Genomic DNA, 26,212 nt, shown 5'->3' on the forward strand with positions numbered 1-26,212 from the left:
ACCACAGCAGCCTGTAATATACATTAATTTCATGTCCACGGATGTAATTTAAGGTTGGCAATGCAACAATGCTTCCTGTGCCCATTTCTTTTGTTTTTGTTTCAGCAGAATAGATTGATATTCGAATCAGGCTTTGTTGTCTGACTTTCTGTGACTAAAACTCTAACCTGCAGCTATACAGGGTCCAGCTCAGTAAGCAGATGACTGACCTTGGATGCTTTTTATTAAGCCTGAGCACTGCAAGGGAGATCAGGGAGTGTCTTTCTTCAGTAAAGCTACTCTTTGATAATGAACTCTATCCTAAGTCTTTCTTACAAGACATTGTCTGAAAGCTGATTACAATACGTAAGATGTAGGAAAAGAAATCAGGACTGCCAAACAGCTTCAGTTATGTATATTTAAATAATTATTATTTATTTGTTGCAATTATTTGGTTTTTACATTCATTTTTACATACTTTAGACAAATGACAATCACATCAGACAAATGAAAGCTGTGAACTTCATGGATAATAAAATCACACAATAAAAGTCATGTAATCTTAAAAACAGCAACATGGATCATTTGACGTCAATGTGAACACATAATTATCTTTATTTCTTTGTACTTTTTAGTGCTGTGATTGTTTTTATTGTAATCTTTCATGGTTGAATCGTTTCAATACACATACTTCCTTCTCCACCATATTTATTTTCAATTTGGTAACACGTTACTTGAAGGGGGTGTTCATAAATGTCATGAAACAATTATTACATGACACATATCATGAATATGAATGACATTTTATGCATGCTTTTATGCATTCTCAACTGTCATTGAGTGTCATTTGTCAGCTGTGTCATTTTAAATACAAAAGTGAAATTGTTTGAAATGTCGTTGATATCACAACTTTACAGAACCAAATACATCACAACCTGTCAGTGTCTTTGTCATGACAATTTGACATTACCAAGACAACATAACTTGTCATAAATCTGTCATAAACATGAATGTAATTATGTCATTATATTTGTGTCATGGATTTTATAATCTAAACTACCAGTGGTACCAATTGAATTTGGCATTTAAATGTCATCAATTATTAATTATGCTGTTATAAGTTTATTGACAGAGTACTGACACCTGAGAAACTGTAATGACAAACTCTGTTTGTTGTTGGGATAAAAGTGATCAGAAAAATATCAATGACGCAATGGGCTATATGCACAGCTAGGGTTTTTCAGCCAATGATGAACTTCCAGTAAAAGTTTAATGTGACTTTTTTTAATCTCATAAGGTTCCTTTTACAGCATTGATGTTGTGATGTAATTTGAATATAATCAGTTAAATAGACTTAAGCGTCCATTTGGTTGTTAAGGCATAAAAAGAAACAAAAAAAAAAATGTTTAAACGCAGGTGCTGTCATTAGCTGCAGGCAAGTGCAGAAATTCCAGTGAAATTACTGGGGTAAAATTAATTTCCATATTTTAAAGACGTGGCACGGAAAAATAACATTTATTGCAGTGCTTCTTGTTTGGTTTGAGACCCACTTTAAATCACATCTCAGCCAGGCAGTGAAGGTAGCTGTTTTTTTTAAAGAAATCAGATCTTAAATGCGGCGATTTTAAGATGACAGTTCACTGAAAGCCCTGGGGCTGGCTGCATATATATAAAAGTCTGTGTGCATATACCCCATCATAATGGCATCATGACAATCATGTTCATGACATATTTTGATAAGTTATGTTGTCTTAGTAAAGTCAAGTTGTCTTAAAGACATATCAAACAATGTCACATTTGCATTTAAAATGGCAAGTGACACTTAATGGCAGTTATCATAAAAATTCATTCATATTCCTGACATGTCATGTCATGATTATAAAGCTGTCATGAATGGCCCTTCAAGTAATGTGTTTTTAGATCCTGACTATATGCAACTGCCATCCCTGATTCTTTGTCTTCCAAACACAAGCAAACAAAAATGCAATTAAATCAGTCGGAAGTATTCCAATCCTCATCCCGCCGGGTCCGTCCCGAACAGTCTCCTATCTGCTCCTCTGACAGCCACAGAGTTTGGCTTTCTCCGCGTACACATGCGCTGCTCCAGGTCTTTATGGCAGTTGAAGTTTCTTAGGTTTACTGTATGTGCATTCTTTGCTTTTCCATATAAGGCTGGTTTTACATATTAATTGCATAAGCATATATTGTTGATGATGGTCTGCTGGTTAATGTGGCCGTGTGCGCTCTCATTTCTTCAACCCTGCAGGCTTCTGTAAGCCTTATTAACTTGTGCCGAGGATGAGAGCGTCTTGTGTGTGTTTGTGCGTGTGTGTGCTGAATGTGTGTGGGGTCATTATCCTGTCATCTATTAACTTTTTAATCCACATGGAATATTAATCTCAGAGCAGATGCATAGTGTGTGTTTGTGTCAGTTAGTCTGCTGGCAGCGATATTTCAGGCACTGTTTAAGTCGCTGCTGAAATGCGCTGGTTGTGATTGTGTACAGGATGGGGTTCAGGGCACTGTTTATAGGAAGGATAAAAATCACCACCCACAGAATGATAGTACCTGGAGAAGAGAGACAGACAAAACGAGAGCGAGAGAGAGAGAAACGAGCTTGCAGATTAAATTGCATTGTCCAAGGGAAGAACTGCAAATCCATTCTAGCTGATAAGTGTTCGTGTGTGCTCATGGGGGTTGAATGTCTAATCTACGTTGTACCTGGAGCTCCAGGTCTCAGACATCTGCTAATCAAAATGCACCTCTCAGCTTAGACTGGCTACTTGCTTTTCTGTTGTGTTTTTTTAATGTTATTGGTTAACTTTTATTTGGCTTATAATTCAGCATGAAGGAAAAAAAGTACCAACAAAGTGATTGTAAAACTTTTATATAAAAATTGTATATATGTAAAAATATTATAAATAAAAGTTAAGAAATGTGTATTTGGTAGAAGAAGAAATAATAATAATAACAACAATAATAATAATAATAATAATAATAGCAGCAGCATTAATATAAATAATAAATAAAAACTTCATGATTTTATTGATTATATAAACTTACTTATTATAAACTAAGTAAGATTGATTTTCTTTTTCAATTACAAGAATGTATAAGTCTTCCCCTTTAAATTTAATTCTTTCATTCTTTTCATTTTTTCATTTGAAGGATAGCTATCACCAAGTACCTTCACTCTCGAGGTACATTTACTTGACAATAATTTAAAAATGTAGTTTGTTAAAACAGATACAGATAACAAGATGCTAAAAACAATCCCCATTTACATCCACTACATGCCAGCATAAACAAATTCTTCTGCACACAGTCTTGTAGCCTGTTGTTGATGTTTTGGTTGTCTCAGGTGTCTTATGTATGCACTCATACTGTACACAGTAAGCCTGTTGACTTAATATGCAATATGCACAGGATTTAGACATTTTCAGAAATGCACTTTTTTGTCAGTTGCAGTTTTTTAGAAACTTACGCTTTAAAAACTGTTTTTAGAGTAAGTTTTTAAAGTAAATATAGTAGCCACAAAGCTTTTTTTCTGAATCTGATACATCAAGCTGATCTAAAATCGCCATCGAAAATCATCCATCTTTATATGTTGGTTTGTTACTTTAAATTTAGGATTTATTTAGTCCTGCTTTTCAGTCTTTAGTTATTAGTTGTGCTGTATGCCATAACTACATGTCTGTTTTACCTCTACAGATCAAATATTAGTTAAATGTTCAATACTACATTTTTTGGGGTGTACAGTTGATCAAAATTATTAGCCTTCTTGTGATTTATTTATTTATTTATTTATTTATTTATTTATTTATTTATTTATATATATATATATATTTTTTTTTTTACATTTCCCAAATGTTGCTAAACAAGGCAAGGAATTTTCCCACAGTATTTATTATAATTCTGATGTCAACTGTTTGTGTCTGTAATTTAGTCTCTGTGAAATAGTTTAATTGGATTCATTGTAGTTATGTAAATGCAATAGTGAATTTTTAAAATGAGGTCTGCTGGTGCAGAAATCAGATCTAGTTGTTAGGTCCAGTAAATCCTCCTTTATACATTCAACACCAGACCCATAAGAGCAAGCCTGGGGAATTTGCATTATCATTGATTGGAAAGCAGGCACTGATATTGCAGTGATTTGCAATACACAGGCTTTATTTCTCCACAGTAATTAATGGGCTGCCTCATGACCATCATTAGCTAATCTGCATCTAAACTGCGGTCTCACCAATTATGAGTTAAGACATACACTCTGTAGCCTGAAAATTGTGATCACACATTTTTTCCCCTACCTGCGATCTGTACTCTTAGCAGTGAGAGTATCTTCAAGAGGAAGATGGGGATCCAGCACAGGGCATCTGTGAACACGATGAAAAAAAATCGCTTTGCAATTGTCACTTCCCGATCAAATACTGTTTGACGCGCTGTCTTTGCTGTCTTCTGGACAGAGTAAAACATGCTGGAGTAAGAGAATACGATCATCACAAAAGCCAGCAGATTCAGACCTGAAAAAAAACAACACACAACAAATATCAGTTACGTCCACTCAAAAATTCATTCATTCATTCGTTCATTCATTTGTTCATTCATTCATTCATTCATTCATTCATTCTTTTTGGCTTAGCCCCTTTATTAATATGGGGTTGCCACAGCAGAATGAACCGCCAACTTATCAAGCATATGTTTTATGCAGTGGATGCCCTTCCACACAGTCATTCACACACATAAAGTGTTCAACAACATAAATAACTATTCAGCAGATGTGCAGTAATTGTTTTGTTATATACTGTAAGAATAACTTTTTTCTTTTGTCTTTGGGTTGGTTATATGGTTTTGCCTTTTTTTTTTTTGAGTTGAGTGTAAAAATGACAAACAAATGCAGGGTTGTTTCTAACCAACATTTTTCAACTTTTTAAAAGGCTTAACATGGTGAACAAACCGAATATTTGGGATAAAGTCTTAAATGTAATTTTATGTAAAACATTTTATGTAAAAAATGCAACATTTTACCCAAAGTGGGTCTTCAACAACCCCACATTTTTTAAGCATGTATTTGAAACATGCCCAAAATGAGACATCTACTTGGAAGCTGTTTTATTTTTAAAGTATTTTTACACCATTGGGAAAAAAAAATCAATAGCAGAAAGTGGTGGAAAGAGTATTGAAAAATCATGTTCAAGTAAAAGTACCATTACTTGCCCAAAATGTAGTGAAGTAGAGTAAAAGTATCGGTTTTATATATTACTTAAAGTATGAGTAAAAAGTAGCCCTTTTAAAAGTACTCAATAGTAGTGAGTATTGAGTATTACTCAGTGAAAAGCTGATGCGTTTACATGCAGTTTCTGCAAGGATGTGTAAACGTAACATTCTGTAGAGCATTTAGTGATTGTTTAAGTTCATTTGGCAATTTCAGTCATCATAAATTAAACATCCGCCATCTCATCAGTGACAGGCAATTTAAACAGCTTCTGGGTCATTGCATGTAAAGATTTTGGACATCATTTTGGACACTTTTAATAATTCCTAATGGTTTGCTGCATTCATAAAGTGCCTGAGGTTTTTCATTATTGTGTGATTTACTTTTCTATGTGCGAATTGATTGGACGGGAATCCCAGAACTGATTTTTCTAATCCCCATAGACAAGAAAAAATAAAGTGGTTACGGCAGGTTGAAGGAAAGTAGTGAAGGGTAAAAGTACCAATACTGCACCAAAAATGTACACAAGGGAAAGTCAAAGTCCACATTTTTAAAACTACTTAGTACATTAAAATTCCTGAGGAAAAACTACTCAATTACAGTAGTTTGAGTATTTGTAAACTTTGATAGCAGAACAAATATGATTTTCTCTGCTAAATTGAATCAACTGAAAGCTTGATACAGAGTGTTGTTTAATTTAATTAGTAAATGCGCTGTAAAATTTTTAGATGATCCAGAAAAAATGTAATTAATTGCTAAACCATCTTCAGAGAATAAACAAACGGATAAATGCACACATACTGGCTTATCCAGCTCTCAAACATGCACAAAATCTGTACACTGCAGTGACCTTACCGAGAAAAATGGCTGTGGAGTAACATCTAGCACCAGGTTTCTCCGTCTGGTCTGAGTGAAGAGGGAAACACACTCCATTCCGCCCATAAAAATTCCCAAATGTCTGTTTATCCCAGAAGGGAATAACGGCAATGATAAATCCTAGTAGCCAGATGAAGGTCAGTGAGCACAGGGTCTGTTTTCGCCCAGCACGGTAATGCTGGAACGGGAAGACGATGCACAGGTATTTCTCTAGTGTCATGTAGGTCAGCATCATGACAGACACTTCTGTAGACAACATGGCCAAAGAGCCAATCAGCTGGCAGGACAGGCTCTCCATCCAAATCTGAGCATGACGGTTGTACTCGCCGCAGTACTTGATGTCAAAGGCACCAATGAAAAGCAGATATACACCCATGAGACAGTCTGCACCTATTGGAGACAAACAAACATCACATTACATAATTTAATAGCTGTCATCAATCTGTCCATTGCCATCAGTTCATCCCTGACCCATTTGTCCATCTGCCCATGCAGCCTTTTGCCATGTCCATCCATCCACCTTTCCATGCATTCATTAATCTTTCATTCATCTAGCCTTTTACCTGTCCATGTATCGATCTGGCACTTTTAGTCCTAAAAATATTACTGATTATTTCAAGTGAAATAACTTCTGAATGATAGTTAGAAATGCTCACTTGGAAATTACCTGAGATGAGGTGAAATAAGTAGAAAAAATACAATTGCTAAAATTAAGACTGTATGGAAAGGCACAAAAGAAAATCATGAAAACATGCCATTTACAGGCTTTATATATATATATATATATATATATATATATATATATATATATATATATATATATATATATATATATATATATATATATATATATATATATATATTAGGGATGTAAGGGATCACAGTTGATTCTTAATTCGTACAGTTCACAACCCACAGTTTTGAACACACGTGACCTGCGGTTAAGGCTAATTTTTTTTTTTTTACTTGTAAATTAATCCTAAATCACGCATGTAGGCTTTCCTGTATAATATAATGATGACGGAAGAAGTTGCGGTAGGTTTTTCGGGATGTAGTGGGTTTCATTAAAGGTGTTTTCTGTCACTACTTGTTTAGCCTGCATTATTATTAATCATTAAATGATTGGGATCTCAACACCCACGCAACATAAATTATAAACGATGGTGATTTGCATATGTTTATTAATCCTTCGAATCGCTCCATTCAAATCTGTGTTTAAAAAAATGCAAAAATCAAGAAAGACATTCAGTCTTTAGTCTTTTAAGTTAGTTATGAAGTTACAAACAGTCAAATAACACAGGAGTACTGGGATAACAGTTTATAGTTTAGATATAACAACTGATGTTTATGGTAAAGATCACTATCATATGCATTTAACGATGCTAAAAAATGAAAGTTGTAGGCAGCAATTACTTTATATAACCAATTGGTGGCAACAACCAGCCATCAAAAATATGCCACTGAATAATTCTTCTAAAGTGATACATCAAGCAATGAAACATGAAGTTTTATAGTATGAGTGAATAACTGAATCATTTATTGAAAATGAGACAAAAAATAAATATGAGTTGTACAAATTATAATGTTAGATTTCAACATTTAGAGTTATCAGCAACAGTTCAAGTAACAGTGATTTTTTTTCACAGTACTGAATATTTTACAATATATTTTTAATCAGCGCATTATTTCTTCATTTTATTTTTAATAAAATGTTTTAAGTTCTTTTTGTTAACTTTTTTTTTGTTAAAAAGTTTCTTGCAGTACTGTTTTTGTAATAAATAGAACGCAAATTACATTTGTCTCCTCCCTTTTTGGCTGATCCGAAAAATGGTCCGATCTGAGACAAAAAAAAACAAACTAATATATTTATACAGTGGATGTAATATAACCCATACATGGATCCTAGTACTCTATGGGTAAACAAGTAGTCAAGTCCAACCAAAACACATATAATCAAACCCAAACTAGACCAAATCCAATTAAAATGTTATATGGATAAGGTGTGATTTAAAACTTTAAACCTTGTCTGTTTAATATGGCATGATAACACTTGATCACAGTGAAATGCTAAAGGTGTGCTCATGTGCAGTGATGAAGAATTGACATGCCACTTGGAACAAATGAAAATTATAAATATTAAAACAAAGAGAAAAAGAACAGCAGAATGTACTTTTAAAATGAGTAGGTAATCACCAGAAAAAAAAATCATTTAAAAGATGAATATTTTAGTGGTCGGTTCTTAAAAGAGCTATTTATGTAAATATTATCTTCAATTTCATCATTTGAAATGACTTTATTTCTGTTAAAATAAAAGTTGTTCATGTGCTCTCTTAAAAATAACATTTCTTCATTGGCATAGATGGCTCCATGAAATCCCTTATTGCTCAGTGACCGTTCTATGGTTTCTTGGTTTCTTTCAGTATTTATCTCTAGTAGTGTATGGCCAGGCCTGTTTGCGTCTCTTTTATTGCTGCTCTCTATATCTCTGTATCCCAGAAACCTGCTGAGGTGTTTGTTCATCTAATAATTAACAAGCACTGAATCCCCATACACTTTCATTCACTCCAAAACATTTTCCTCCCCTCACAGAGCTCTCTCCCCACTCGTATTTTCATTCATCACTTCAGGGCTTCTGAGATGAGACACTTCACACATTGTGCGATTGTGTTTTTGCAAGTTAGCATTTATAAAGCCAGATTTTGTAAACTGAATAACAGTGTGTGAATTAAAGAACAGAGATGCAGCAGCTCATTTTCATACTGTCTTACACAGTGCACAAACCAGAGAAAGTTAGGATGCAAACAAAAACCGATGATGGTAAGACATGTGCAAAATGCGTTAACATTTTGGATGTGCGAGACATGTCAAAGTATAAAGTAAAGTATGAGGGACAGCAGCATCATTTAAAATCTGTAAGATCCAAATTTGCCATCTTTATTTTACTAGGGCACATTGATATTCTTTAGGTGAACCCATGCACTTTGTAAGTTAATACAATGAAAATAACAATTGTTTTGGTAATTTCCCTGATGACATATATATATAAATAGAACCGTCATTTTAGTACAGGGTAGCGCTCCTTTGAAATGAATGTAGGACCAAGGTGCAGTTGGAGGACTGACCATCCTAAGCCAGAGATATACAGTTGAAGTTAGAATTATTAGCCCCCCTGAATTATTAGCCCCCCTGTTTATTTTTTTCCCCAATTTCAGTTTAACGGAGAGAAGATTTTTTCAACACATTTCTAAACATAATAGTTTTAATAACTCATCCATAATAACTGATTAATTATATCTTTGCCATGATGACAGTAAATAAATTTTTTTAAGACACTTCCATACAGATTAAAGTGACATTTAAAGGCTTAACAAGGTTAATTACGTTAACTAGGCAGGTTAGGGTAATTATAGGCAAGTTATTGTGTAATGATGGTTTGTTCTAGACAGTCGAAAAAAACTATTGACACATGCTCAGGGTCCGTATGCGATATCTAGTGTATATATCTGTGTGTATATGTACTTTTTATACACAAGCACATTTAACAGGCAAGCAACCAGTTTACTGTCTAAAAACGACTTTACATGTGCTGACTTATGCTTATTTATTTATTTATTTAGTTTATATTTATTCATCCTACATTGCCTATTGATCCAGTGTTTATATGTTCACATTAGTAAATGCTGAATAAATGAGTGCTGAAGTTTATTATGTAGGCCTGCAGTGATCATAAAGCAAGCCATTGCAACCCATTATAACAGATTTTCTAGGGCTATTTTAAATGCGTACTGTTTCTGACTGTCTGACAGTTAGACTGACTGGATTTCATTAACCCTTAAAATTTCTGTTTAATTGTTATTGAAATTAGTTGTGCCCCAGGTCGTTTAGATCAGTTCACTCTAATAAATGTAATTCCGCTATTGATTACTCATCGTTATGTCATTATAATCCCCCGAAACCTTCATCTTCAGAGCACAAGTTAAGATTTTTTTTATGAAATCTTGAAGCCCTCTGACTCTTCATAAACAAGAGTCGTGAGGTCCAAAAGTCCAGAAAGTGCAGAAAAGAAACCAAAAACACTGTCAAAACATTCCATGTGAGTTCCAAGAACACTTTCTGCACCTAAAAAAACCCCTATAAAAACAACTTCAGTGTGTCAGTTTTGCCAATGTTTTCTCTCCCTCATCAGCTCATCGGATTGAATACAGGCAATACAACATAATGCAATGAGAGTTGACAGCACAATATGGATGTATTGTGTTTCCCCTAGTATAAGGGCGCTAGGACCTAATGAGAGGGGCTAATGAGAAGTTTCTACAGGTTATTTGGTGCACAAAAGTCATCTTAGAGCCTTGTATGTGTAAAATTGAACCGCTGAAGTCACATGGAAAGTTTTGACTATGTTTTTGGTTTCTTTACTGGACTTAAAACACTTCACGACTCTTGCTGTTTATGGAGGGTCGGAGAGCTCCAGGATTTCATCTAAAATATCTTAATTTGTGTTCTGAAGATTAACAAAGATCTCAGGAGATTGGAATGACATAAAGGTGAGTATTTAACAACAGAATTTTCATTTTTGGGTGAACTAATCTTTTAATGTACACTTTTTGGGGGTCTTAATTAATAGAACAAATACCACTGACTACAGCAAACCTTCCTAAATCATCTTGCTAGATTCATTTAAACTAAAAGAAAAACTTTTTGGAATGCATATGCAATATGGTCCGCAGCAAAAATAACCATGTCCATGCATCTTCATCACTCATGTGTCACTCATGTCCTTATTAAATCCTAAGAGTATTTTTTTTAACCATCAAAAGGGCTGATGCAAGCTGTTAGTAAATCTGCCCCGTTGTGTGTAACTCTAATCTGAACTGAATAAGAAAGGCCTACAAAGACAGCTTGAAACCCCACTTCCGCCACCACCAAACATATTGCACTCAATCAATAGGAAAACTCAAGATTTGCAGAGACACAACACAAACCCTTCACTCTTTCTGCATGTCTCTCATCTGACGAGGTGACTGGGATTGATCATTTAAGAGAGCGATGTGTCCTTTCAAAATCCATGTGGGTTAAAACTTCACCTATCTAGCCTTCTGCCTGTCCATCCATCTCTTTTCAGCCGCCTGTCTGCTATCTCTCTCCATCACCGAGACACAGATTAGTCTTCAGACTCTGATCCCCAGCTGAACAGCTCTAGATATCGCACACTGATCCAACCTTTTCTAATAAGCTTCCATTTCTGTGGGCGAATGAAGGTGTGTGTGTGTGTCCAGGTATGAATATGAAGTCTGCTTCATACGGGTCGGAGAGGTCCTCCATAAGTCGACAAGCTCACTTTGTGCGACATTGATATAATTATTTATCTGCCCAGCAGGCATGGAAGAGTGTATGTGTTTTGATGTTTATTAAAAGCTTGTGATACTGCATAGATGTATAATTTAGTGAGTTTCAAGGCTGTGTGTTGATGTGTATAATTAGCTGAGTGTGTATAACACACTGTGTGTAATTTCTGCAATTAGAGGGAACTACGACCCTTTAAGCTTCTTTGTTTGATGCCTGCGAACTTCCAAAATTAGACCCTGCGTTCACACACTGGCATTTCTGATTACCAGTCTCACATTTATTTATTTAATATTTATATATATTTATTATTTGAGCAAAAAGGAAAACAAAAAAAACAACAAAAAAAAGTTGTACTCTCCCATTTACTTCTAAATTTATCTAACTTTGACAAATTATTTTGCTGAGAAACCCAGAAATATGAAAAGGGTCCATTGCAATTTTGACTGTATTTTGATCAAATAAATGCAGCCTTGAGTAAGTTTTTAAAAATATCTTACGTGCCCTAAAGTGCCCTATAATCAAAATCTGGGTATACCAAAGCAAAATAAAATAATTAAAGATCAGTATATGGAAATTTGCATAATCTGAGCCTCAGACACCACTGTTTCCTCATTCTCATGTAAATTCCATGAGTGTAAAACCCTGGTGTACAACGAGCCAATCAGAGGACAAAACAAACTGTCATGAGACCTACAGGCCATACCCTTCTCATTTGCATGTCTGCCTACTTTAGGTCATTCATCCACACCTGACGAGCAGCTGATGTCATCAACAGAAAATATATGCGTCTCATAAAAAACCTTTGAAATGATTAATATGCACGCCTCAGGCTACGTTTGACAATCTAAACATTTTCTAGAGATACAACAATGATAATTTTTCTCCCTTAGTTATTTTATGCGTATATTTCACTTACTATGTATGTGGGAGTTTTATTTTGAAACCGCAAGCCCCAAATCGTTTACTGTGTGTTACTTGGCAATGACAGCACGGGGCATGTTCAAACTAGCCTCAGGATGCAAAATGCAATATTTACAGATTACACATTTATTCGTCTCATGGGGTATGATTAGCTAATTTATCAGGTTTATTATGAAATTCGATCCGTATGTTTTAACAAACACGTGTAGACTGCTCTAGTGTCAAATCACTCAGCTCAACTGTCCCCTGTTCATGCAGAGGTTCATAATAATTCCTGGCTGTTTTCTTTGACTATAGCTTCAAAATACAATGCAATACATCTCTATCATTCTCTTTTGTCAAGTTTAATTATAATTTAGACTTTATCCACAACAGATCTGGTTAGCAAAATAGGTTAGCGTTACTCTGTGTTCAGCATACATCATGTTCTGTGTATGTGTGTCTGTAAAGGGTGGCACGCCAGAGCAGAGCTTATAAATATTCACAACATGAACTATATATGGTCAATCATGGACATTTGCGTTGGTATTTTATGGAGTAATAAATGAGCTTATAAAACCTTTTCTGGAGATTTTATTAATTTACCGACGCCATGAACCAACTATGTAGATATCAAAGAACAATTTAACTTATTAAAGCAATGCAATATATGGCATATTTATATATATTTAACGACAAACCTGAACTGTACTAGTATCTAAAACAATATTTAATAAAAACATTATTCTAGACCTTCCTACAAAGTCTAACTTTATAATCTAGTCAGCTCATGATGGAAAAAAAAACGAGTCTGACTTTTTTGATGTTGAAAATCTTGTTTCAATCTGAAATGTCTGAAGATCGCAAATGGCATTTTTGTGTGTGTGTGAAGTTCTTTAGTTTAATGCTTTGACTGACTGATTGATCTTTTGAGCTTGGGGTTGAATATGAGCTGGATATTGGCCTTGTCATGCTCATGTTTGATGTATAATAGACTCACAGCAAAGAGATTTGATGGCCATGGTGTGATGTTGATTCTCTGAAGCAATACAGGACCGCAGACAGATGACGAAGATGTTTCCGAAGCAAATGATGAAGGCGACAACCCAGACAAACACCCGCAGAATGATGTTTGCGAGCAGATTCTCAAAGGACGAGATTCCGTCTGTGTTTGGTTTGCAGCTCCGCACATTTGGAGAATATCCACAGAATTCAAATCGCTTGAAATATCTGAAATTGTTCAACACAAAAAAATGACAGAAAAAGACAAACATAAAACAATCATATGAAACTTAATGATCATATATAATTTCATAAATGGTCGTTTAATTGTAATTGGTTAAGAGATTTGCTCACGTATAAATGAAAATTGGTCATCATTTTTTTCATTCTCGTGTCTTTCGTGTGGATTTGAAAACGTATCTTAACCACTTTATTTTAGCATCATGAAGTGCATGGAGACTGAGGATGTCAGGTTTCAGAATGTCAAAAACATGTCATAAAAGTGTGTCTGAAATAGTCCATGCAACTGTCAGTCATATGCTGTTGTTTGGAACAGACTGAAATTTAAATCTGAAAATCATCTTCACTTTGATCAGCTGTGGACAGCTGAACACTGAGGCAATATCTGAAAACCAGATCAGACTTCAGACCATTCAGATGCATTTTGTGAATTTATTGAAATGATCTGGGTAAAAAAAAGTGTTTACAGTTATGTTTTTTTTTCCCAGTGACGATTCTTTTCATGGCTTCAGAAAACTTGGAATTTTCCATCATATGAAGCACAATTACTTGTTCACCTTAATTACAGACATTTCTCTTCTCACATTTGTACTCTACAGATGAAGAAAATAGTTTAGAGTCACACGAGGATGAGCACAATATGGCAGTTTTCTTCAAGAAATCATGCTTGAGCGTGTTCAAGTAAAAACAGAAGCTTTACCTAATACTGTACCAGTGATGGATAAGTTACTTCAACAAAGTAATTAATTACTGATTATTAACAACATCATTAAAATTGTATTTAAATTACTTTTGTAATTACTTTGTCTGATTATTAATAAATGAGTAATTTAATTAATTGTCTCAGTAATCTGTAAGATCCCTATAAATCTCATTGCATAAACAAACAATACTTCAAATTTTTTACATTCGAGACAAACAGAGCATTTCAGATTTATTTGAAAAATAACGTTTAAGAAAAGTCAGATATATTTAGCAAAACAAGTTTCTTAAGCATGTGCAATTGTCAATCAAATCTAACCTTCTTTAGTTATTCTACTTCTTATCTACTCTGAATTTATACCATATTTGAATTTCTTGAATTTCTAACTTAAATATTTTTTAGCACGTGTATTGTTATTGTCTTGATAAATATAAAGTCCTTAAGCTGAAAAATTTATTAATTCTTCAAAATATATTTCTATAACATAAAAAACAATCACAATTGTTTCATTCAGAACTGTTGAATAAATGTATAGTATTAAAGGCAAGTTTATTATAAGTAACTGTAATTACCTAAAAATGAAAAGGAATCCATTTACCCTTTCAGTGCAAAAGTAGTTTTATTACAGTAACTACTTACTTTGTATTACATCCAACACTGTCAGAGCACATCGTACCAGTCCAAAGGTGTTTACACTGGCATCCAGTTCATTTACGATAGATTTAAAAGTATTAGTAATTGTTTATACATTGCTAAATGGTCTATATGTTCATTGAAAACAAACCTAGCAGATCACTCAGATCATTATAGTGTTAAATAAATCAGAAATTACAAGAGTTCACTCAAAGCAGGGTGATTTTTCTTTCAGCTATTACACCACTCGCTGCTGAATCCAGCTTCAAGAAGTGATCAGATGTGCTCCAACATTAGGCACTTTTAAATCTAGACTGAAAACACATCTGTTTAGCAGTGCCTTTCCCGGATGACCACTGGGTTACGTCCAACACTATTTTAGGCTATGTCCGACACTATTTTGTGTCTTTATTTCATTATTCATTTTAAACCTGTTTTACAACACATGTTTTAAATTTGTTTTAATCGTTTTAATTCTTAGTTTTTTATTTCTTATATATTTTCTTTTATTCTTGTTTATGTAAAGCACTTTAAATTACCATTGTGTATAAAATGTGCTTTACAAATAAACTTGCCTTGCTTAATGCAGCACTTACTCCAACTGAACGCTTTACCCTGTTGCACAATCAAATCAAACAATCCAGCCTGAGCCGAGTACGTGTTTCTGTCTTTTCTCAAGACCCAAGTGCTTACACACACACACACGTACACACACACACACACACACACACACACACACACACACACACACACACACTTCTGTGCACATTTACGCCTCATCATTCTCATCAAGAGTTTTGTAAAATGCAAACCTAACCTTCTATTGCTGTCACAGTCTGCTAGAGTGGGCCTGTCTCAGATCAAAAGTGAATTTTTAGCATGGCTGATATCTGCAAGTAACAATTCAGAAAACCTCATCTCCACATCAAAGTGCAGACAGGTTCAGCATGAGGTTCAGCACTCAAAAGACTTTGGTGCAGCATCTCTCCTCAGCACGCGGCGCCTCTTTTGTTCACCACTGGTGAGGAGGGCACTCGTTCCTCATAAAGAAATACTGGCATTCCATTTAAAAATCTCTCTGAAGACCTACACTCTACCACTTTTTTATTTCATTTTCATTTCCCCAGAGGGGTACACATCTGTTCTGGAGATATTAAATCTGATGGAAGAAAAGTTAGAGATAATTCTCAAGCAGAGCGAAGCACTGTAATCTTGTCACCTGTAAAAAAAAAATCAGGGGTTCATGTTGAGATGTATTTACCAGCGGGTTTGACTTCTCAAATGTAGTAATCATTCACCTGTGGACCGACAGTTACCATCCAGCCTACATTCAACAGTAATGACCTCTCTCTGCCTCTCGCACTCTTTGAATTGCTGGCTTAATAGAGGCATTTGTTGTATTTGTCTCGACTCATGAGAGACTATGCTGTGCAAGCCTGGAACACCCAGATAACTCTCCATAGAGGGCACACAGTGAAACAACATAAAAAAACAGTAAATATATAAGATAATAGCATAGAACAAAAGAAAGTAAACAAAATAGTTCAATAAAATGTATTTTAAATCCTTAATAATTTATATTTAGATAATTTTATATAATTCATAACACATTATGACAAATATGACTCCCTGCCTAAATCCTCTGTGTATTACCAAAATTACAATGACCTGCAGAAGCATAGACTTCTGAACGTGTCCAGTAATATTGGGCTCTACAGTTAGACGGTAGCTGTAGATCATTCAAATCCCGAAGATTATAAGGTGTAGCCGCCATGGATTAAACTGCTACATCTCACAGATGAGTTATGGGGAATTTGAAGGGCAGGGAAGCACCTTCAGCTCTTTATCATGCTCTTCAAACCATTCCCGAACAACATCTGCATTTTTTTTTTTTTTGGGTGAAAGAGGGCACTTCTACCAGGAAACACCACTTTCATGATGGTCTATGTTAGGTTGGTAGAATCTGTCAAATTTGCATTCACACGAAAGACTTGATAAAGTGTTTCCCAGCATTGTACAAAACATCACAGACCCTCTTATCAGTGTCCCTCAGTGCTTCCTAGAGGCATCTCTTCCTCGAGTAAATGTTGCACTGCTTCCACTTCTGCAAGGTCCAGTTCTAATTCATGCACATTGTGTAGGCACTCTGATGATTGGTCTACAGAAATGCAGCAGCATGCGATGCACTTGTGACACATTCCTCATATAAACATCATTAAATGTATTGTTGACTGGCAAGTATTTTCTGTTTATTTGGTCCAGACAGGGCTGCCTACGTTGCCCTCGTGCATCAGTAAGCGTTGGGTTCACAGCACCCCAGAACTGCTCTGTGGTTTGTCCATCCTTGGACTACTGTTGATAAATTCTGTTGACCAGGAGCAACCCACAAGCCTTGACATTTCAGTAATATTCTGAGCTGTCTTGTCATAACAATTTGCCACTTGTCAAAGCCCTACAGCTCCCTTTACTTTGAATTAAACTACAAAGTTAGTTGCAGTTTAAGGGGTTGGCTTTAATATATATTTTAAAAAAGATTTTAAATGATTTGGAATCCAAAACAAGAGGTTCTGTCTAGGTATAAAGGTCATTTTATGTGTGTATGGATGGATAAATTATGTTATCTGTTATTTATTAACCACATAGGCTATGTACTGTTAATCTTGACCAGAACACTCTTGTAAAAGATTAAAAATTTTCAAAAATCTGCAGATTGTCTTGCTGAAATATAGGCTATAATAACAGATTTTTGTTCTTGTCCATTTCTCCTGCTTTCCATGTAATCGACTCAGACCTTAATATGAGGTTTTGTTTGGAGACAATCAGTGGTTTTCGTTTCACCTGTGACCACCTTGTTTTGGCTCATCGGTGTATATATGTGACTAGAAAACCAGTGCTTTTGTTTTTTGCTCACATGTGAGTGAGGTTGGTTAGGGGCCGGAACATCCTGATGCTGATGTTAGGAATCTCCACCTCTTCCATGCTCCTGCACACAGAACAGACAGATGCAAACTTTACATTTTGTAGGCTTTGACTGTACTGAATAAACTTTAGAGAACTGAAACTGAAATAATGTCCAGAAAAATATCAGTGGATGCATGAACGAACACAAGCCGGTGAAAACTGCAGTTCTAAACATGAATCTCACTACATCTCTCAGCTGCTACATTCACTGTGAAAGGATTAGACAGTCAAGAACATAATCTTATTTCTTTCTGCCTTGCTGTTTTCTGTTTGTTACTAACACACAACCAATCACATATTTGTTTCAAAAAAACCTTTTACTTATCAGGGCAATATATTTTCACTGAACTGAGCTGTTTTACCTTAGTGGTGGCATTTCTTAAAAAACAGAGCTTGCCATTCATATATGTTAAATTATTCAAATGAATATTTCTCCTGTCTAATACAGAACATAGTTAAATAGAATTTCAAAACTGGGTGCAGCATCAAAGGTTTTACAAAATAATGAATTCAGGGACAATTTTCAGTTGTTTTCTTTTGCCTTTTTGCCATTCTGACCCTGGTCAGCAGGACTCACTGGAATTAAAATAGTGTGGGGGTTTGTAAGAAGAGGACTTAAGAATGTTGTTCCATGTTGTACAAGAAATCATATAGTTCTGGAATGTGGGCCTTCAACTTCTATTCTTATCAACAAATGTCTGATTTTCGAATTATAGTTAATTTATACTGTAGCTCCACTTTAAAGGTACTTTTTGTAACTTTTTGTTTTAAAATTGATTGAGTCAGAATGAGAGAGTAAAAGTCATTACATTGTGAAACTATCCTCCAAACCATGTGAATAAACCATCATCACTGCAGGGAGCCTGGAATAACTTATATATTTTAAACCTATAGACAACTTCAATGGCGATATCATTGTTCCATGAACAGTTCCTGCTTGTCGTCAAACTATTTCAGAATTGTAATAAGAGGTGATTAAGTCATAACTAATGTTAACACAGCTGTCATTAAAAATGTATCAATATGTAGAGCTTTCTAAGTTCTTAGAAGCTATGGAAAGCAAAATCTAAAACAGGAAATACATTAGGACCATTGCTATTGTTTACATCCCTCAAAATGGTCTATATGGGCAGAATTTACAAGAAGTGAAGTTTAGTTATAAACAAGTTTCGAGAGGATCACGTGCTTATGATTGCTAGCGGCTGGATCCGCATTATCCAATTCTCAATGCACCAATCAGACGACTCCTAAGCTACTACAAATACCCTGGGTTACGTACCACCGCTATCTTCGTTTTGAAGACAGCTCTGCTCCGAATCAACTGCTACTGGCTACAACAACTACTTCAAAACGACTACATCTCCAACTATACTCCAACAACATCAAAACCTTCCACTTCAAGTGCCTCACACAACGCATCCGCTGTGTCTTCAAACCAATTCTCCAGCAAGATCACAGTCAAACTTGATCACCGTCCATGAACTCTGCTCACTCTCAAGACGCCAGCGATTACGCCATGGCAATAAATAACTCACTGCTCTCCTAGCGGTGCACCTGCAGTAACGTATATCGCATGCTTTAAGGGGAAGCCTCGCAGAAAAATAACTACTTTCCAACAAAGACTAAACATCTATAAAGCTTTTGAAAGACAAGACTCGCATGAATAGAGAAATTTCAACCAATAACTCACCTTTCCAGCCTCCTGCCCGTCCACTGATCCATAACATTCCAAGTAATTCGACTGCAAAGATCCAGACAATCTAGTCCCTAAGCTTTGGTCCGCGGCATGTTCGTGCGTAGAGAAACATGACAGAATGCGCTGTCATCATCCAATCTAGTCACGGAGCGCAGCTGCGTCTCCTACACATTAACTCTAGTATTCTGGTCAACAAAATGGCCGCCGATCTTTTGATTGACACCTCATTGAGCCAATAGCTAAAAGAAGACTTGTCACCATCCAATGAGCTCCCAACTCGAGATGGTCCCGCCCTCTCTGACAATTTATGAATGAACTCGGCTACAACACCTTGTGAATTATAGGCTCGTGATTTAATAGCATTGAGATTCCAAACTTAATGTTAATGGATTAAAGTAAAGCCTATAACAACATTCCATTCACAGTTCTTCTAAGTGGTGACTTTATAGTTCAGAATCTGATGTTGGCAGTTGATTATATTTATATAAAAAAAAAAAAAAAAAAAAAAAAAAAAAAAAAAAAAAATTAATAAATAAATTTTTACCCAATCATTTAAATTCAACACATCTAGCACAGAAGTTAAATCGTAATGTGATTCATATGTCCATACCAAGCGGCAACCTCCCGCTCTCCCTCGGGAAGCCAATACGGAAGTAACTAAAACTGCAATTCATCAATTCCGCTAGTCCCGGATCCATAATAGAGCAAATTGCAGTTGAGCCCACTGTTAGAATGGCCAACTTTTAAAAAAAAAATATATATATATTGTTTACACCCTGGTACAAAGAACGATTTGGCTTTTATTACCCTCCATGACAACTGCGAGGGGGGTGAATCTTTTATAACTCATCCATTTCCTTTATATTAAGTTTGCATAATTAAGGGCATGGCCACTTGAGTGACAGCTAGGTCTCGCTGGTCGCTGTCACTTCACCTCAGCTGAATCCGGCAGATTAGCCACTGATCTCGGCATATTCATCGTATTTTTGTGTTGTTTTATGTGGCTTTACACAGTCAGCTGCCTTTTGGACTTATTCTTACAATTATCAGATATGGGATGCTGTGTGCACTTAATTGTGCTTACAAACCATTAATGTGGCCTCCGTTTCCCATGTGAGTAAAGTTACATACTTATACACCATCTCTATAAATGTGTGTGTTTTATTTAAGTTCATTTATCATTTATAATGTTCTTTAGAGCTGTAAAGCACTCCAGAATGTGACAGATGGATTAGCTGTAGGCTCTAGATCAGTCATCTGAAGCGTTATCATACAGTGTTATGCTGGAGTTCATCAATAGTCTGGCATTCACTAACACACACTATATCTGAAGTGTTTGGAAGTAATTCGCGTTTTCCTCCTGTAGAAAACGTCATAAGAACAATGCTTCGTGGCTCAATGTATTACAACAGTGTTTTTAAATGTCTAAACTCTTTACTGATATAGTGTACAGCCAAGCACATGCGGTCAGAACACAACGAGTTGCAGGTAATAAAGTATTAAGTGTTTCTCCCAAAGTAAAGTCTGTCTGCCAGGTCTAAGCAAAGTGCCAGCAAGTGTCTGTAGCTCCGCTCACTCTCCGCCTCTTTGCCCTTGTTTGGTATCCCGCCCTGGGTGCGATGACGCACAAACAATGGCGACGGTTGGCCGCACCCACTTGTAGCTTCTTTTGCGCTCTTCAGAAACCTATGGGTGACGTCACGGATGCTACGTCCATATATTTTACAGCAGGGGTGGGCAAACTCAGTCCTGGAGGGCCGGTATCCTGCACAGTTTAGCTGCAACTCTAATCAAACACACCTGCTTATGGATTTCTAACCATCTTAAAGACACTGATTAGCTTGTTCAGGTGTGTTTGATTAGTGTTGGAGCTAAACTGTGCAGGACACCGGCCCTCCAGGACCGAGTTTGCCCACCCCTGTTTTACAGTCTATGGTCCATACACAAAGTGACATGCAAGGTCATAATAACAATTCAGTTGAATCTGAAATGGCAAAGGAACAACTCCATGCTTAATAAGTAGGAGGAGGATATTTCTGACAGTAGATCTTCAAGAGGTATCTGTCTTCAAAAAGTACTTCCAGAACCACCAGACAAGCCACACCCCATATCCTCAGCTCTCAATCCATCTGCCATCCCGTGGGGGGACGAATGACCACCCCTACCATCCTTGCACTTCATGTCAACGAGGCTATCATACCATGCATTAACAAAGGCGCTTGAATTCACAGTTACCCATGCCCTTATTAAGATGCCTCGCATGGATATCAGCTAAAACAAATTATTATGTCTGGCGTACATGTATCATGTTGTAAAGATTTCATTTCTGATTGTCTTTGGTTTCTCGTTTCAGAGATCATGACTGCCGGCCCTAGAAGCTGACCCTCATCCAACCTATTACAATCCACATTCATTCCAAATACATTCACATTCCATGCAAAGGATACATTTTCACTAACCCAGCCCACACCATGATGCCATATTCCCACTTGCCCCTTTTAGTTTTAAGATGTTCTGAACTAACATCAAACGTCAATCCCAAAATCCACCTCACCACATATGATCTAACTTTGCTGGATGAAGAAACTCCATGTTTCTTTATTAAGCAAAGCAAATAGCTCAATTTCATAAAGGACGTTCTGGATACTTCCTCGCTATCCCCTCCCCCACACACCCATTCCAAACCCTCCAAGCATTCTTACACAACAGTAGAGCAATACCCCCTCAGGGAAGCCCAGCTGATCCTCTCCAGCCGAATTCCACCCACACGCATTTCTAGGTATAAGCACGACTATGCCTTTTCCCCCTATTCCCTCCTACTAACATAGGCGCTCCTTCACTGCCCTTCCCACTTTTTACTTCCTTTAACTTTCCCTCCAAACTTGAGCTATTCCATACTCCTATTCACTCCCATTCACCACAGCTCACACCCATTTCGGGAGCACCCAGAGTTTCAATTGCTGCAGCAGAGACGCTCTAAACAAGCTCACATACACCTTAATTTCCAATACCACTATCGTGACACTCCCACGTACTCATACAGCAGCAATGCTTCTACGGGTGCGCACATTACCTCCATATTGACCCACTGCACCTCTTCAGTAGCATAGATGCTCTGCCGAGCTGCACTTACCCATAGCACCACCGCAACTGTAGTGAAGCTCTAGCTAAGCCCTTATTTTCCTTCATCTCTACATATCACTACGGACAGTATTTACATTCCAGTAGGAACACTCATAACTCCAATACTGGCCACCACTGCACCTCTGCAACCGCAGAGGCACCCCGCTGAGCTACACTCACCCATAGCAACCAGCAACTGCGGTGACGCTCTAGCTGAGCCCCATTTACTCTCATCTGTACACATCACTATTGACAGCATTTAACATTCCTGCAGGAGCACTCATAACACTTCAATATTGAATACCACTGCACCCCCGCAACAGAGGAGACGCTCTGCCGAGCCTTATTCTCCCTCTCCACCACTGTTGCAGCAGTGACGCTCCACCTGAGCTCACACACATCTCCATTTAGCCATTCACTACCAATACACTCCCCAGCGCTACAACATCAGTTAAAACGCCTCTGCGGAAGTGCACTTGCCTTCCAATTTTGACTTCCACGACACATTTGCAACAGCAGAGAAGCTCCGCAGAGGTTACTTTCCCCTCCTCACCACTGCCGCAGCAGTGACGCTCTGCCTGAGCTCACATACACCTGCATCTAACATACCACTACTGACACACTCCCCAGCACTGCCACAGCAGTTAAATTGCCTCCACGGAAGAGTACTTGCCTTCCAATACCGACTTCCACTGCACCTTTGCAACAGCAGAGAAGCTCCGCTGAGCTTCTTTTTCCCTCTGCTCCACTGCCGCAGCAGTGACGCTCTGCCTGAGCTCACACCTCAAGGAAACCCAGCTGGCCCTAACCAGCTAACACAATACTCCAGAACAAGGGCTCGAGCATGACCCTCTGTATGCGTGCGTATGTGTGTACACGGATCTATGTGTATGTGCGTGTGGGTGTATATGTGTATGTACGCGTGTGTATATATGTATATGCATGCATATATGCGTACATGTATATGTGTACGTGTGTGTGTGTGCTTATGTATACATGTATGGGTTTGCGTATGTGTATGTATGTGTTATGTATGCGTGTATTCATGCGCGTACTTGTGTATGTGCATGTGTGTGTCATGTATGCACGGTATGCACGCATGTGCATTTGTGTGTGTCATGTGTGCACGCATGCATGTGATGTGCATGTGCATATGTACCTGTATGTACATACCTACCTTTCTGTTTCCAAGCTTTGCTATGCTTTGCCATCCCACCCAACAGCTCTGACCCCCGCAGGGGTCTAACCCGAGCTTCGACTCCCGCAGGAGTCACTTCAAGCCCATCCCTGGCCACCCCTTCACAGTCACACCTCCAGTAGGAGCATCCCTGCCCCCTCCTTTCTCCCCACTCTTACTGGAACCCCACCCCCCCATGGCTCTAACCCCCGCAGGGGTTGCTCCGAGCTTCGACTCCCGCAGGAGTCATCACCGCCCCCCAGCCTTTAGGAATGGTATGCACACACGTACGAGCAGGTATATGTGTGTGCATTTGCATGTGTGTGCGTGCATGTGCACGCATGCAGGTACATCCCTTCTCCTTTGCTTCCTTCCGGCGTCGAGATCCTCCGCCACCCTCTTTTTATCCATCTCTTTTCAGCGAATTACTTCGCTACTCTTTCTCTTCCCTTAGGCCCTCAATCCTCAGCTCTAACTCCCGCAGGAGTCACTAAAACGAGCTTCGACTCCCGCAGGAGTCTCGCCCCGGCCACCTCCTACAGTAGTCTCCACCGCCCCCTCCCTCCCTAGACTACAGCAGGAGAAATGCCCACATCAGCTCTGACCCCCGCAGGGGTCGCCCCGAGCTTCGACTCCCGCAGGAGTCATTCACTGCCCCTCCCTGGCCCTTACTTATCGATTTTTATATATGTATATATATTTTACATTTATACTCTCCTTTTCTTCTTTCCGGCGTCGAGATCCTCCGCCTGGCAATTATTTGCCCTTTCTCTACTTCCTTACAGCGTTGAGTGCTTTTGCTACCTTTCTACCGCTTCTTTTATCTCCTCCCTTATCTCCTTATCTGTCAATTCCCCCAATAATTTCCTCCTTCCTGCGGCAAATTTTCTCCGCTAACTGTTTTCTTTCAGCATTGATTCCGCTACTTTTTACTTCCGCTTAGGTCCTCAATCCCCAGCTCTAACTCCCGCAGGAGTGACTAAAACGAGCTCCAACTCCCGCAGGAGTTCATGCCCCCCCTGGCCCACCACACACCATCTCATGCAGGAGTCTTCACCGCCCAATACCTTTCCCCACTCCCGCAGGAGCCTGCCCACCCCAGCTCTCACTCCCGCAGGAGTGTATCCAAGCTTGACTCCCTCAGGAGTCAATCCAGCCCTTCCCACGCCTCCGCTTGGACTCACGCAGGAGTCTACTTTCCTCTGCTCCCGCAGGAGCCTCTCTTCCTAAAATATCAATATATCCAGCAGCCGGATATGGCATTGTTACATCTGCATTTTGGGGGGTTCTTAAATACGCGGCTGCTGTCCCGAGCTATATATGGCATTTTGGGGAGTTCTCGAGATCTACCTGAGCTCAAACTCCCTTCTCGCCTTGCAACGGGAGGGAGCCCCGGGCTCGAGGATCTTATGAGCTCAGGGCTCTCTCCCGGGACAGCATGCCAAACAAGCTTATAATTAATCATCAGCTAAGTGTGAACTCTTGAAGTGAAGTTTAGTTATAAACAAGTTTCGAGAGGATCACGTGCTTATGATTGCTAGCGGCTGGATCCGCATTATCCAATTCTCAATGCACCAATCAGACGACTCCTAAGCTACTACAAATACCCTGGGTTACGTACCACCGCTATCTTCGTTTTGAAGAATCCCCCCATCCACCCCTACTCCTCCTCCTTCCTAGATGGGTGACACGGTGGCCCAGTGCTTAGGACTGTTGCCTCACAGCATGAATGTCTCTGGTTCTAGGCTTTACCAAACCAGCAGACATTTCTGTGCGGAGTTTGCATTTTCTCCCCGTGCTCACGTGGGTTTCCCCCGGGTTTCCCGGTTTCCTCCCACCGTCCAAAAAACATGCAACATAAGTTAATTGACTAATCCAAACCGGCACTATAGACATGCTCCTAGTAAATGGTTATCTCTCAAGAGCAATCACTGGCTGTTCATTGGTTATTACAGCGGGGGAGTTCTCGAGATCTACCTGAGCTCAAACTCCCTTCTCGCCTTGCAACGGTAGGGAGCCCCGGGCTCGAGGATCTTATGAGCTCAGGGCTCTCTCCCGGGACAGCATGCCAAACAAGCTTATAATTAATCATCAGCTAAGTGTGAACTCTTGAAACAACCTTTATATGTTATTCAACTGATATGTGAATCTTACACCTGAACTAATAGGTCTTCAGTTGTCAAAATAGGTCACCTTTCCATTTAAACATAGATGACAGTAGATTTCATTTTGTAAATGGTGTCGCAAATCGCACAGTATTGCACACATAGTTACAGCACAGCCAGAAGAAAGATCTTCTGCACGATGCATAGTTTAAAGTGCTAATAATTACATATTGTAAACGTAAGTTTGATTTCTGTTACC

General features: G+C 38.0%; 1 protein-coding gene across 1 annotated transcript in view; it reads right to left on the bottom strand.

Annotated features, from left to right (window-relative positions):
• Nucleotides 1-1,841: 1,841 nt before the first annotated feature.
• Nucleotides 1,842-26,212, bottom strand: part of rxfp2l (relaxin family peptide receptor 2, like) — an 80,711-nt gene continuing 56,340 nt past the window's right edge. The window contains exons 14-18 of the mRNA XM_056458098.1: nucleotides 17,803-17,874; nucleotides 13,314-13,543; nucleotides 6,047-6,457; nucleotides 4,287-4,499; nucleotides 1,842-2,547 (exon numbers count right to left, since the gene is read on the bottom strand). Of these exons, the coding sequence (XP_056314073.1) occupies nucleotides 2,408-2,547; nucleotides 4,287-4,499; nucleotides 6,047-6,457; nucleotides 13,314-13,543; nucleotides 17,803-17,874 (1,066 nt within the window). The 3' untranslated portion in view covers nucleotides 1,842-2,407. The remainder of the gene's footprint in view (nucleotides 2,548-4,286; nucleotides 4,500-6,046; nucleotides 6,458-13,313; nucleotides 13,544-17,802; nucleotides 17,875-26,212) is intronic.

Source organism: Danio aesculapii, chromosome 5, assembly GCF_903798145.1.
Source record: "Danio aesculapii chromosome 5, fDanAes4.1, whole genome shotgun sequence".
In the NCBI taxonomy this organism is placed as follows: domain Eukaryota; kingdom Metazoa; phylum Chordata; class Actinopteri; order Cypriniformes; family Danionidae; genus Danio; species Danio aesculapii.